Source organism: Serinus canaria, chromosome 2 (assembly GCF_022539315.1).
Source record: "Serinus canaria isolate serCan28SL12 chromosome 2, serCan2020, whole genome shotgun sequence".
Classification (NCBI taxonomy): Eukaryota; Metazoa; Chordata; class Aves; order Passeriformes; family Fringillidae; genus Serinus; species Serinus canaria.
This window is the reverse complement of record NC_066315.1, coordinates 44,315,475-44,329,591: the sequence shown is the minus strand read 5'-3', so window position 1 is coordinate 44,329,591 and position 14,117 is coordinate 44,315,475. Positions and strand designations below refer to the sequence as shown.

Genomic DNA, 14,117 nt, shown 5'->3' with positions numbered 1-14,117 from the left:
ACAGCCTCCAGAATCCCCTGTCCATGGAAACCCTTTAGTGTCCCCAGCCAAGATCCATTACTCAGGCTCTGATACGAGCTTCAAGTCATTGTCTTTCCAAAGGCTTGATCAGAGGGGAACCTGCTCAACTATTATGGCCAGACTGATTAAGTACGCTCAACTTAGGAGCTGAAAGACAAGGGGCAAAAAGTAGAGAAGTACAATGTGCAGTGGTACACATCAACTTGGATGAGGTATGACAGAAAACCAGGGAGAGATTGCTAATGCAGATTAGGTGATCTGCATGCTCATTGAATTACAGGAAAAAATATTTCTACGTGAGACAACATTGTTGATATCGTGTCTGAGCTCTGCTTTCCACAGGAAAGTAGTGCTTTGATTTCACTCTTTAGTTATATTTGCTCTGCAGGTGGCAACCAGTAAAAGGAACTAAATCTGCAAGGCACTGAGCATCAGCTGCCTCCTACCTGAAAGGAAAAGTTTCATATCATGGTAGGAAGGCCCTTTGCTACTGCTTTTATACAAGATCTGAGTGTTTGATTATTGGCTTAGAGAAGCAGGTGGGCTGCAGCCACAAAGAGCAATAAGGAAGTTTTTCTGAGAGGGATGAAACAGTGATGAATCAAAACCACATTTTAGTTTTAAGCCACTATCCTCTGATATGGTCTCCCTCATCTTACCTCTCTTAGGAAGATAAACTCTTAAGAGTATGGCTCTCAAATCTTCCAGAGCAGCAAATAGACAAGACTGAGACCCTAAAAACTTTTCCAGGATGATTTTCCTGGTTTTAAATCTTCAGTTTTCTCCAGAAACCCCTTTCCTGCAGAGAAGAAGCCGCACAGCTTACACAGGATTTCTTTTGCTTTACCTCCAGGGCTACATCAAATACTCAGCTCTCTTTTATGGCTACTACAACAATCAGAGGACAATTGGCTGGTTGAAATACAGGCTGCCAATGGCCTATTTCATGGTTGGGATCAGCGTGTTTGGCTACAGCCTGATGGTTGTGATAAGATCGTAAGTGCAGCCGACACTGCGCCCTCTGCAACATCCACCCAGATGTGTCTCACAGCTGGGCTCCCCTCCATGGGCACCCAGGCTTGCTCCAGCCTTGGCTGGATGGCTGGGAGAATGTGGGGGAAGGGGGGGTGTGCCTGCTGTTTTCATGCACTCGGCCTCCCCATCCACCACCCTGGCTCTGGTGGGCAGAGGGGTCCTGGGCATTCCTCTGCCTCCTCCGTGTGCTCATGTGCACTATTCTGAACCCTTCCTGCTCCAGCCATCTTCTTCCTCCTCCTCCTCCTCCTCTCTAGAGCTCTTTAACCCTTCCTCCAACATTACTACAGGACCATCCAACAGGCAGATTTTGTAAATGAAGGAGGATTTTACTCACAGTAAATTTCAAAGGTTCCGTTTGGATGCTTCCACTGCAAAATAAACATTCCTGAAAGACACCATGGGTCCCGCAGACAGCGCAAGAGTTGCAGGAAAGAGCCAAGTGCTACCAGACTGTGTTTGTTGAGTTCCTAAACGAATCAGTGGAGTTTAAAAGTGGCCACAGTTTCTGTGTCTCTCGTGCACTGTTCCCAGCCTCAGTGAGCCTCCCACAGCATCCTCAGGGCACTGAGGGTGCAGCCAAAGCACTTGTCAGTTCTGTAATAGTCTCTGCAAAGTTAAAAATAAAAAATAAGCCCCCCTATCTCTGCCTGAAGGACATGCCATGAAAAGTTCTTCCTTTCTTTGGAAGAAAGGATAAGTCCATGGATTTGTACTGCTTCCTGAAACAGGCCATATTGCTGTGCAGCAGAAAGAGCCACTTGAGCCTTTGGCTGGAGTGGGACATGGGGATTTGCTGTACATTTGCCATGAAATTGCAGCATCTGTTGTCTTGCCTCCCTTGAGGGACTAGTGCTAGGAACTCTGGGGGACTTACAGAAGGATTTCAGGGACCAAATAATAGAGAGGAAACAGCAGAAGCCATATCTGCTCCTATGCTGATTAACAAGAATAATCCTTTCTCTCTCCCTGCATGACTTCCTGCAAGCTCTTTGGCTCCAGCATTGTGCAGCAAGTGAAGTCTCACTAAACCTTTGTGCTGCTGTGTGTTGGATGGGACATGGGGGTTTTGACTAAATTTAACTAACTAAAGGTAGCCATAACCATACACTGCAGCCAAGGACCCAGAAGCACCATAAACAGACTTTCTTCAGGCACCAACTGGGCAAAGCAATCCTTAACCTCCTTAATCACCTGTGCTAGTTTTTCTCTGTATCACCATTTTTAATAGAAGGCCTGCTAGCCCTGCCAGCTGACAGTTCAGTCCTCCTTAGACCTAAAGTCCAGTGGCACATTTCAGTCACTCCCAAGCCCCAAGCATGGTTTCCCCACTCCATCTTACCCAAGCTGTGCCAAGCTGAAGGGTACATGGGGCCTCTGTGGAACACTGTCTGACCTGGCAACTGCTCAATCCTCATGCAGGATGGCTCGCAATGCCAACGAGAGCACGGCAGATGGGGATGATGACAACTTCATTTTCAGCTGGAAAATGTTCACCAGCTGGGACTACCTGATTGGCAACCCAGAGACAGCGGACAACAAGTTTGCATCCATCACCACCAGCTTCAAGGTAAACCTAACTGTCCTCTGCCTGCTCCTGGAGACACTGCCAGCACCTACCAATGGCAGAGATTTCAGGGGAAACCTGGATACCTACTCAGCATCTCTCCAAAGGAACAGGGCATGGTGCTGATCCATGGAAGCTGCAGTTTCTGTGACCTGCTTCCCCTAACTCCCTTTTTTCAGCCTTTAAAAGAATTTGTATCATCTTAAAGTGCAGTTCCCTGGGATATCTCAGGCTCTTTGCCATTTGATATCTTTCAGTCAAACCAGGATGCCCCTTTGAAGCTTAATTTGAATTTAACCAAAACTACCAAGTTGGACATAGCCAGAATAGCAGAAGATTGATTTTCATAGGGTGAAAAACCTTGTGATATCACCTCATGCTTGGTAGTGCAAGATATCCATCCCAATTTCTTAAGCACCCCTCCTGTTTCTTTCAGGAGTCCATTGTAGATGAGCAAGAAAGCAACAAGGATGAGAACATCCACCTGAGGAGGTTCCTGCGGGTTTTGGCCAATGTCCTCATCATATGCTGCTTGTGTGGGAGTGGCTACCTCATTTATTTTGTGGTGAAACGCTCCCAGACATTTTCCAAAATGCAAAACGTTGGGTGGTATGAAAGAAATGAGGTAAGGAAACTTTGCTTCCAGTTTTCTGCGGAGATAATTTGCTTTGGACATCAGCAAATTAATTGCCAGGTTGAGGACAGCATCCAAGGCAGGGGGATTCCCTACCAGGGCCCAGGAGTGCCCTTCAGTACCTTTGCACTTGTTGTAGCTGCAATGCACATCGATCTCACTGAAAGTTCCTAGGGCAAATTAACAACTCCTGCAGAGAAGGGAAAATACTCTTATAATAAATCACTAGACCAGTCAATGGCTTTTCAGCACTTCCAACACCAATCACTATCTTAAAATCAAGTTGCATCATAACACATAACTCCATTGTACTAGAAAGCTCTCTGGGTGTTAGAAAAGCCTGTAATCAGACTTAACTCTAAAGTCAAATCTTTGTCATCCACCTTGAATAATGGGAATAAAATTTTAGAACCTGAAAAAAACCATCAACTGTCAAAGTTTTCCCTCGTCTGATTTTGGAATGAGTTCAAATCTTTAAGCTCTTCACATATAGCAAAAATATTTCAAATTATGAAAAGGTTTAATTTTAATGTCTACTACATTAACATGTATTTATATATCAAAGCCAAATGAAATTCAAAGCCATGCATTTTTTAAATTCCTTCAGAAAACTTTAGAAAGACAGCACTTGCTTACTAAATGCTTTGATTTTTCACTATAGATTTTTCCCAAAGAAAAAAAATCTTATTAAAAAAACTTTAATGTTGTCTGACCCTTTCCTGGTGATAATGTGAGATCTGAACAAATATAGTGCTGGGTACTGTTACTTCTCCTGGAAAGAAAAGCACAAAGAGGAGTCAGAGACTGCCTGCACCTGTACAGATGCAGGCCATGGGCCTGAAGGGCTATAAAAAAATTTAAAGCCTTTAAGTCATGCCTGAGCTAACCTTGACTGGCCAATGACCTCGTTGACTACAGTACAAGTTAGTGTCTGGCATGATAAAGAGGAACAAAGATGCCACTGGGACACATTTTCTTGAGCTGCAAAACTGAGATCTTGACGTGCTGCCGTTCAAGTCTGTAAATGCCTTCTGCAAAAGCAAAGGTGCTGAACGTGGAAAATAAACATTAGCATTGACTAATTATCTTTATGCACACAAGCCAAGCCTTGCGCTTCCTCTGAAACTAAAATAAGAACCTTGGAGCTGATGCAAGCAATACTGCAAGGTACTTGAGGAACCTAAATATTCATGAGTCTGGACTGACAGGGAGCAAATTCTTTGGAGCTCATCCCTTTGAGATAAGAGCAAAAATGCTCCTGCAAGAGCAAGTCGTGCAACCCGGCCCTGAAGTCTGACGCTGTGCTGCCTGCACACAGGCTGAGCAAAGCCAGAAGCCGAGTTTGCTTTGACTGCCTCCCCTTTATAAATCCTTCAGAAATATCCAACCAGTTGCCAGCAGCTCCCGCTCTGCTCCAAGATAGTCACTGTTGTTACTATGAGCAGTTATCTCGTTTCCCTCATGTGGCAGGTTGAAATTGTGATGTCCTTGCTGGGCATGTTTTGCCCTCCGCTGTTTGAAACCATTGCTGCCCTAGAGAACTACCATCCCCGCATTGGGCTGAAGTGGCAGCTGGGGCGGATCTTCGCCCTCTTCCTCGGGAACCTCTACACATTCCTGTTGGCCTTGATGGATGATGTCAACGAAAAAGTAAGAGCTGAGCCAAAAAGCCAGGGTCAAATAGCATTTTCCAGAGTGGAGGGTGAACACACCCTGCAGCCTGACTCCACAGCCAGCAGGGACAATCACCCCTTCTGCAGCAGGTGCTTGCTCTGTCCCCAATCCTCTTGGGCAGTGCCCCAGGGAGACTCACCAGGAAGAGTCCCTGGCTTCTCTTTACAGCCCTGAAAAGAGCATAGGTATTGTCTTCCTGTAACCACAGAATATTAGGGTAATTCTAGTTTTTTTCTCCATCTGACACTGTTTGCAATTTCTATTACTGCAGACCCTGAGGATACAGTTTATAATCCTCTTCCCCTGCCTCCCCTCTTTAACATTATCCTGGTAGCATGTTGTGGGCAGATAACTGCAGGAAAGGATAAACGTCTAACTTATCCACAGAAAAAAATTGCTCTGTTTTAAACTGAGAAGAATTAGAAGAACCGGAGCGGTTTGCTCTGCCCTGAAAAATTATGAATAATGTGAAGGAGGAGGACTGGGTGAAGGCTACATCTGCATACAGGAGTCTTGAAGGAGGTCTGACTCCTTCATGTGCAGGGAGCATGCTGCTCATTCCCCAAAAACTCATGGAGCCTTGACCCACTCTCAGCTGTTCCCCCGCTCCAGGCAAAAGAGGAGTTTCTGTGCTACTGCCATCACTGTGACTCCATTGTGAACAGATGTTTATACGAGGGGTGGTAACTGCTAATGAGGAGGGAGGAACTCAGTGCCTTGGATTTCTTCAAACACCTCCATGTTTTCTATTTTCTGATGGTTTTGTCTGGGGGGGGGGGGTGTGGGTGTGTCTGTTCACTGCAGCTGGCAGAAGAAGATGTGGTAAAAAACATCACTCACTGGACACTGCTTGGTCACCACAACTCATCTGCAGGGAATGACAGCACTGTCACCCCTCCTCCCCTTGACCCTGCAGACGTGCCCAGGGGACCCTGCTGGGAGACAACTGTCGGCATCGTAAGAAATCCATTACGAACCAAGCCCTGTGCTGGTTTGGGATGGCCCCTTTACATTTTTCCCACTGATGCCTTTAACGTTTCCAGGCTGGAAGTTTTCCTTACAAACAGCAGCTCTTTCCCCCTCTCTCATACAGCATCACCAAGGCAACACAAGCCCTTGGCCATGGTTCTCAAGCCATGGTGGTGAAATCCTCAGCTGGAAGCAGCCAGGGCATGCACAGCTCTGAGGCACTGGCTGTGAGGAGCACAAAAGGCCAGGCAGTCAGCAGCCACACCTGCACCATGTTCTGGTTCAGATCATGACTGTGGCTTTAAAACAAACCTGTCTTCTCCATTTATTGTTGCACTTGTTCCAGAGAGGCTTTGGTGCAGGTGTAAAACCCAACCAGAGGACACACCTCAGGGGAGCTCCTGACATGTCCCAATCCATAATGCAGCATGAGGCCATGGGATGAAAGCAGAATTAGGCAAAAGTAACCCCCTTGAAAGGCAAACAGGGTGGCCTACAAGTCCTCAGAGTTTCACCAGACAAACCCACCCTGCATTATTTACCTTGCACCAAGAAGATCTGCAGCCAGACTATGCACAACTTAAAAAGTAAAAGCAGCTGTTTACTGGCTGACAGAGACAGCTAGGGCTTGCCAAACTACAAGGCTATGCATTCCTGTGCACACTCAAGGCATCTTCGAAAGCCAAGTGGTTCTCAGTCATGTGGGAAAAGACCAGCCACTGTCACCCCTCAGAAGGAGCTGATCCTTGGTGCAGCTGAGCTGTTATTTGGCAGATCCTTGTTTTTCCCCCTCATACTTTAAAAACCTTTCTTATATTTCCTTTTGAATCTTTGGGCCACCAGCTATTTCTACCCTATGAGTCTTCCTTCTGCCTGCAATTTTATCTTCCTTCTCTTGCACATCTCCTTTCTCTACACTTACACACAGCTCTTCTTTACAACTCAATAATTTTCTTAGGAGTCCACATAAAAGTTGTGGGATTGAGCCATACCAGAGCAATGCACAATCAAAACAGCTGAGGGCATAGGTATATTTTACAGCAGCACCCCTGCAGCATTAGCATTCTGCTCCCACTTTGTGTGCTGCCACAGCATGCAGTGCAGTCAATAATGCCAGCAGCAGCTACCAGGTCGAGCAGCTGTAACAGAGCTCGGAGCTCCCAAGCACAGAGGTAGAGCTTAAGCACTGCACAGTTTGAAAGCAGGCATGGAGTTTGCTCATGGCATGCTTTTCTGAAGATTACTGTCATATAAAGACAAACAGCTTAATAAAAAATACAGTCCTGAATTGTGTTACTGAAATTATAGGAGTTAAATGGGTATTTTCCTTTTTAATTACAGGAGTTTGTGAGGCTCACCGTGTCTGATATCCTGGTGACCTACATAACCATTCTGGTGGGAGATTTCATCCGAGCTTGCTTTGTCAGATTTGTGAATTACTGTTGGTGCTGGGACCTAGAGGCTGGATTTGTAAGTATCTTATAGCCCAGTCAGTACCTGATAGCCAAGAAGAAAAAAGTAATTTAGGGCCATTTGGTCAAACACTACAAATGAATTTGTATGCTTCCAGTGGCTGTCTGGTCTTGCTGGATAATTGGTATCCATAATCTGCATCACTTTTCTGGGTCAATCAGCTCCATCCCAGTAAGAACTCTACAAAAATGCAGTTCTCCTCCCCATCTTAGAACTTTAAGACATGAAGCTGACTTAAGAAAGAAATAATCTGGTGTTCATTCACTTGCTATAACCCCAAAACCTTAGGCACTTCTATATCCCCTTTCAAAGCCCCAGACCTTCCTGTTCATTGGCCACCCTGCAGGCAGGAACCTGCTTTTCTCACATCAGTGTCTCCTGACTGCTCCTGAAAGCTGGTGTTTCTTCTGCTGCAGTGGAACAAGGAGCATTTCCTTCCCCTCTCATGTGTGTGTATCACACAACAGCACTGGACTCTGCTATTCATAAAGGCTGCATTAGCAAAGTAGTCAGTACTGGAGCACAAAACACCAAATAAAATAATGGGGGGATGGAGGGAAGCCCATTGCTTCACAGGAGAGGAAACAAAACCAGATGGATTCAGAGATGGAAATACCTTGCAAGATTACGAGCAGATCAGTGCACCCACTGCCTGTTCCCAGGGTTCCCAGGAGGGGTTTGGAGATGAGCAAAAAGGAGGGCTTTGGTCAAGGAAGAGCAGGCAGGGCACAACAGGCGCTTTGCTGCTTGTGGAGCTCTTTGTGTTTCTTCTGAGGGAGGCAGAGGATATTCCCCAGGGTGGCCTAGGAAGGTCCCCCCAGCAGCCAAGCAGCATGAAATTATTTCCATTGCTTTGGCAAAGATGGTTTGCTGATGTCCAACTAACCCAGCCTAGCCAGGGGCACCAGCACAATTCTATATGTGTTTTTCTAATGCAGATAAGGAATAATCTTGTTTAGCCAAGCTTTCTCACCTAGGAATACTCAAAGCAGAGGACAGCAGACACTGAAAGTTGTCTTTATTTTCATTCAAAAAAGAAGCCAATATTAGCTTCTAGCTAAAGATTTCAAAGAGAAATGGACCAGAATCAAAAAATCAAAGAAAACAGTGTCAACAGCCATCCCTTCCCAAAGGTGTGAGCAGTCAGCAAAGCAAGACTGACTAGACTCCCCTTGAGGTTTCATCATAAAGCACAAACATCTTCAACTTTATGAATTGTTGACAGTATTAAATAAATGAAAATGGAATAAAAACCAGACATACTACATAGGATAGTCCAAAGATATAACAGCATCACTTACAATTTCTTGGAATTCTGTTTTTTGCATTGTAGTTTAAAAAAAAAAAAGTAGTTTTCTTTCAAGAAAACACAACATGAAAACCTTTACACAAAGTTTCATCTGCCAAAAATCACCTAAGTTTTGTGCGCACAAAAATAGATGGATATAGAAGAAATAGCTTTATCATAGGCAAATCTAACAAAATAATAATTTATAAAGCAACAAATACTGCCAGTAGATCAGATCAGCCTGTTCTGGACCTGCCACCACTAGCACCCACACCAGATAGCTAAAATACTGCTTTATATGGAGCAATATATCAGCTAGCACAGAGTAAAATGTCACCTAATACCCATCAGGTCATATATATATATATATCTCCTTGTATTTCTCTCCCTTTGCCCTGTGTTTCTGTTCTTCAGCAGCTTGGACCCAGGGACACGGACACAATCCAGCATAGCTTTTGCCTTCCAGCTCATAATCATCACTGCTTCAAGATTCAATATTTTACCAGGGTGGAGCTGTGAGTCCATAGCCAGGCACCAGCTGGAGTTCAAACGTGGTCCTGTGCCACGCTCACAGCTGGTGTCATATTAGCAGGCAGAGAGAAACACAGAGCAGCTCCAAGCACCTCCACAGATCTTGGCAGTTTTCAGGGAGCCAAGAGAAAAGCAGCAGTAGCTCCAGTTCTGCTTTCCCCACCCTGCTGCTGCTCATTCAGGCAGTGTGCACGCAGCAGGAGCCCTCCCAGGAAGCCCTGCTGGCCAGCTTTAAACAAGCATCATGCACCCAGCAGAAACCCAGCAGGTACCTCTAGCAACAGCATGCTCTCCTTTCTCTCCCCACACAGCCGTCCTATGCAGAGTTTGACATTAGTGGCAACGTTTTGGGTCTGGTTTTCAACCAGGGAATGATTTGGTAAGATATTTCCTTTTTTATTATTTTTCATGTTATTGAGAAAACCTGTTAGTGGAGTTAGAAAGCTCCCAAGCCAACTAGATCAACCTCTGGGTTCTGTTTTTTCTGGCTGATTGGCTTTCTGTGCTTAACTATAAAAGCGTGCCTCTCTCCTCCGGTTACATTCACCTAACACCTTCCAAGCCATCTCCAAGAAATTTTTGTCACAAACTGACAATCTTTCTTTGCAACCCCTGAGCAGTCTGAGGCCTTGCTTTCCTCAGTGAAGGGGACCATACCAGAACCTGTGGGTGCAGGTGGCTTCTGCTGCGGGAGCACAGGGGGAGCACCTATCAGCCCGCTCAGCCTTCGTTTGTGAACTAACTTGTCAGCACACAAACACCTCCTTTCCTGTTCCTGCAAAGAGTAAACCTTCCAGTCTGTCAAAAAACAGCTCCTGTCCTTCTCTTTTCCTTTTCAGGATGGGATCCTTTTACGCACCAGGGCTCGTGGGTATAAACGTGCTGCGCTTATTAACCTCCATGTATTTTCAGTGCTGGGCTGTTATGAGCAGCAATGTCCCTCATGCAAGAGTCTTCAAAGCATCCAAGTCTAACAATTTTTACATGGGATTGCTGCTGCTGATCCTCTTCCTCAGCCTCCTGCCTGTGGCTTACACCATCATGTCCCTGCCTCCCTCCTTTGACTGTGGACCTTTCAGGTACTACCAAAACACCAAAAAGGATGCTTTTGTTCTCTAGGAGCAAAATTTTCATTTTTGCTTTCATGTTTTGAAAGCAAAATTCTCATATTTTCATGAAGTTGGAAGGACTGGACTCCAGCAGAGATGGAGTCTCAGTCCCAGAAAAAAATAAAAACAAACAAAAAACCCAACTGGAGTATCCTAAAGGCTCTTTGGAACATTGAGGAAACAAAATGAGTCCAAAGGATGTATTTTACATGTTGAATTTAGTTGGCAAATAGCAGCAAATAGATAGGGGTGAGCCTGTAAAATTACTGTCTTTTTTTCTCCCCTTCTTCTTTGGTGTTTGGGGTTTTTTAAAATGTTGTGGGGATTTTTTCCCCCTTTTACTTAGGACAGAATCAGCGCTGCACAAAGCATTCAGTGGACTGGATTAACTTGCCAATAAAGTCTAATTTGATTGAATAACGCCATTTCCTGGGCCTGCTGAATCTGACTCAGCAAGGAGCCAGCTTGGAACAAATTGTTCCTGTAGATGTTTTGGGATATCTGCTTGCTGACGGAGAATGACATCAGAAAGCTCAAAGACTCGGGGAAAAGGCAAGAGACCAAAATACCCTCAGTTCTCTAACAAGGACAGGTGTCAACGAGTAATGTCAGAAGATCTGACAAGTAACTTGTTGCACGCACACTATCATTGGGAGATGACTAATCTGCAATGTGAAAGAGCTATTTCAATTCCCAATCAACCCTTCAAAAGCCACTCAGCCTGATTCAGACCCTTGGCAGCTCGACTGAAAGCTCAGCCCTCCTGAGCTCCTGGCTGAGGTTGGGATACTCAAAACTTGGTTCATCCAAGTTTTCTTTATTGACTCTCAACATTGAGACAGAGAGTCCAACACCCTCCTGATGGGAATCTTGCAAGCTCCCAGGAGGCACCAAGCCTAAATGGGAGGAATAGCCCTCATGGTGTTGAATTCCCAGACCCAAGGATGCTGGGAAAAGAAGAAGGTCAATTACATAATCCATCCCTTTAGAGATTTGCTCTTATTTCATACAGAATACTCTCATCTGCTTTATCAATCCCGTTTGAAATTACTCTTTCACTGAGTCTCCTATTAAGCAATAATCACAGCTTGCTATTTTTGTCATTACTTAGCAGCTCTTCAAGTTGGCTCATTATTTCAGAAAGCTGGAATTTGCATATGGAAAGTCATCTCTACCATGAAAAGGCCATACTTAACAAGATATTCATCAGAAATATGTGGTTTCTGCAGTCTGTAGGGTTTTATCTATTTCAGAGGGGTAAACAGTCAGGACTCATAAAGGAGTCAGGCAAGGAAATAAAGGTATTGACTCCAGGAGCAAGTTGGCCTAGCAAAGATTAATTGTATAGTCAATGAGGGGAGAGAGTGAGGGGATAAATGAACCAATAGATAATTTCAAATAAAGGCATTTTAAAACTCCTTTGTGGCCTTCGGCAAGCTGATGTTCATAGAAAGAGAGGTGAAACGTGCTGCTTAGCACCATGAGACTATGGGGCATTTTCTCCCTCCAGAGGATACCTACACTCCTTAACTGGCTGTTTGTCTTCCCAGTGGAAAGAAAAGGATGTATGATGTCATTCAAGAGACCATCGAGCTCGATTTTCCACTTTTTGTTGCCAAGATCTTCAGCTATGTGGCAAATCCAGGACTGATCATACCTGCAATTCTGCTCATGGTGTAAGTTTTCATTGCAATATTACATGCTTGGCTTGGGGGAGAAGGTTGGAAAAAACATTCTGGTACACTAGTCAAGTCTAAGTAAAGGTTCTGCTGAGATAACAGCATGGATTAGAGCAGACACATGCTCCCTACCCCCCTTACCTTTGCCTAACCCAATTTCCTAAAATTTAATTATCTGACCCAATTAAACACAACTTTGTGGATGAAACACATTGCTGACAGAGGCCTTGTAGATATCTAAGCTGTCACAGCTTCCATATGAAAAATTTTCTGTAGCCAGCAGGAAAGAAATGGACAGTCTCAGCCTGGTGCCTTTTGGAGAAGCAATTTCTGTCACAGCTGGTGGTATTTAGAGCACAGCCAAGACAGGGCACTCAAAAATTACATGTTCCAAAAATGTGAAGAGTTGTGAGCTTTGTTTGGGTTTGGGGGGTTTTACTTTTTCATTTTTCAAATAATACATCTGTTATTTGTTTTAGTGCCGTTTGATCATTTCAGCTTTGAAATCAAACTTAAATCCCCAGCACCTTCAGCAGTATTAGGATTAGCTCTCCTTTTATTTGAAAATTTATTTTTGGCACCGTTCTTGAGGCTTTACAAAGCTATCAAAATGAGTAAGAGGGCTCTGGCCAAATTCTGTAGGCAGTTCTGAGCACTTCAGACTAATCAATGGGAGATGGGGACAGAGCTGGGGAGCCAGTTACACACAGAGATTCCTGCTCTGACTCTTTCTGGGGTATCCACACATTGGAGATGAGCCTCTGGGCTGATCCAGCACAGCTGCCCTTGGGCACTGTGATGCTTCATCCTGCATAGCTACACTGAAGGTAATGCCATCAAATTATATCAAATACTAGTTCCATACAAAGTTTCTTATACAAACAACCTGACAAAAATCCTAATTAAACTGAAAATGACATGTCACCCCTCTACCTGCCTCAAACTACTTGCTCATTTTAACCCCAAAAGGATGATCAGGTACTGTAAGTTGTGCAGGCTGATCCTACACCTGTACAGACCAGATCAGGTCTGTGCAGGAGACAAGTCTCACACCACACCCCAGCATGGCCAAGCACATTACTGAATTAGAAACTCTGGTCCTCTGGGCTTCACAGCAGCACTGGCAGGTGCTTGGGCAAACACAAAATGAAGAGTGCAGAACACCCCAAATAGGCCACCTTTACAAAAGGGCTGCAGGCCAGGTTTCTGAGGCTTTGATGCAGCCCTCAAAAAAGCTGATGGGAGAGAGTAATACTTTTGAAAATAATGGTTTTGGTTTTTTTTTTCCGGTGACAATCTCCCGCCCTTTCCTCCACTGTCAGCTGGGAAAAGTAACAGCACAAATTCTGTTTATTTGTTGAAGAGACACCTTTTATCACACCTTCCCAGTGCTGGCTATTCCCACACCACAGCTTCACCAGCAGTCCAACTCTCCTTGAGACAGAGTTTTGTCCCTGCCCCGACTCCCCTCTGAGAGATGCCTTATGCCCATTTTCCCTAAAACATCCTCACTTTGCAGCCAGATACACTGCCTGTATGGCCTGTATAAATTACACACTTGTCATTTCCAGCTCTTCAGCTCCCAAGAGAGTCCCAGCCCTAAAGCAGTGGCTTCCCCTGTGGTGCCTGGACCAGTCAGACCTATGGCCCCTTGGCAGTGGCTCTCACGTGCCCTGAGAGCATTGGGTGCCTTGCAGAGGCACTGCCTGTTATCTACGTGCTCACCTTGCCTGTGGTAATCCCAAACAAGATCACAGTGAAAAAACCAGGCTGTTTTTTAAGGCTTTTTGGCCCTTGTCTCTCCTCCTTTTCAGTCAAATGCCCATTTTTCTGCCGGGTCTCCGTAAATCTTCAACTTCTGCTGTGGTGCTGACAGGCAGACAGGGTTAAGCTGGAGCCAGTCCATGTGATGAACCCCATCCAGTTTTCCAAGAGACTGAAACCAGGGAAATGCAAAAGCTTCATTTAGTCCTGATGAGCATGGAGCCAGAAGCTCTCAAAAGCAGCAGGCAAGGCAACCTGCAATCCAGCCTAACTAAAAATAGCCTCTAAAAAGAGCAACAGGCGGATCATAAATGGACAGTCTGTTGATTTTCATTGCAGTCTCTCAAAAAATGTGTTTTCCACTTACTATGGA

General features: G+C 44.9%; 1 protein-coding gene across 1 annotated transcript in view; it reads left to right on the top strand.

Annotated features, from left to right (window-relative positions):
* The window catches only part of TMC2 (transmembrane channel like 2), a 30,617-nt gene that overhangs the window by 11,553 nt on the left and 4,947 nt on the right, over positions 1-14,117 (top strand). Inside the window, exons 9-17 of the mRNA XM_018909683.2 lie at positions 875-1,017; positions 2,479-2,626; positions 3,060-3,248; positions 4,728-4,907; positions 5,736-5,888; positions 7,242-7,370; positions 9,504-9,571; positions 10,032-10,271; positions 11,852-11,977. Of these exons, the coding sequence (XP_018765228.2) occupies positions 875-1,017; positions 2,479-2,626; positions 3,060-3,248; positions 4,728-4,907; positions 5,736-5,888; positions 7,242-7,370; positions 9,504-9,571; positions 10,032-10,271; positions 11,852-11,977 (1,376 nt within the window). The remainder of the gene's footprint in view (positions 1-874; positions 1,018-2,478; positions 2,627-3,059; positions 3,249-4,727; positions 4,908-5,735; positions 5,889-7,241; positions 7,371-9,503; positions 9,572-10,031; positions 10,272-11,851; positions 11,978-14,117) is intronic.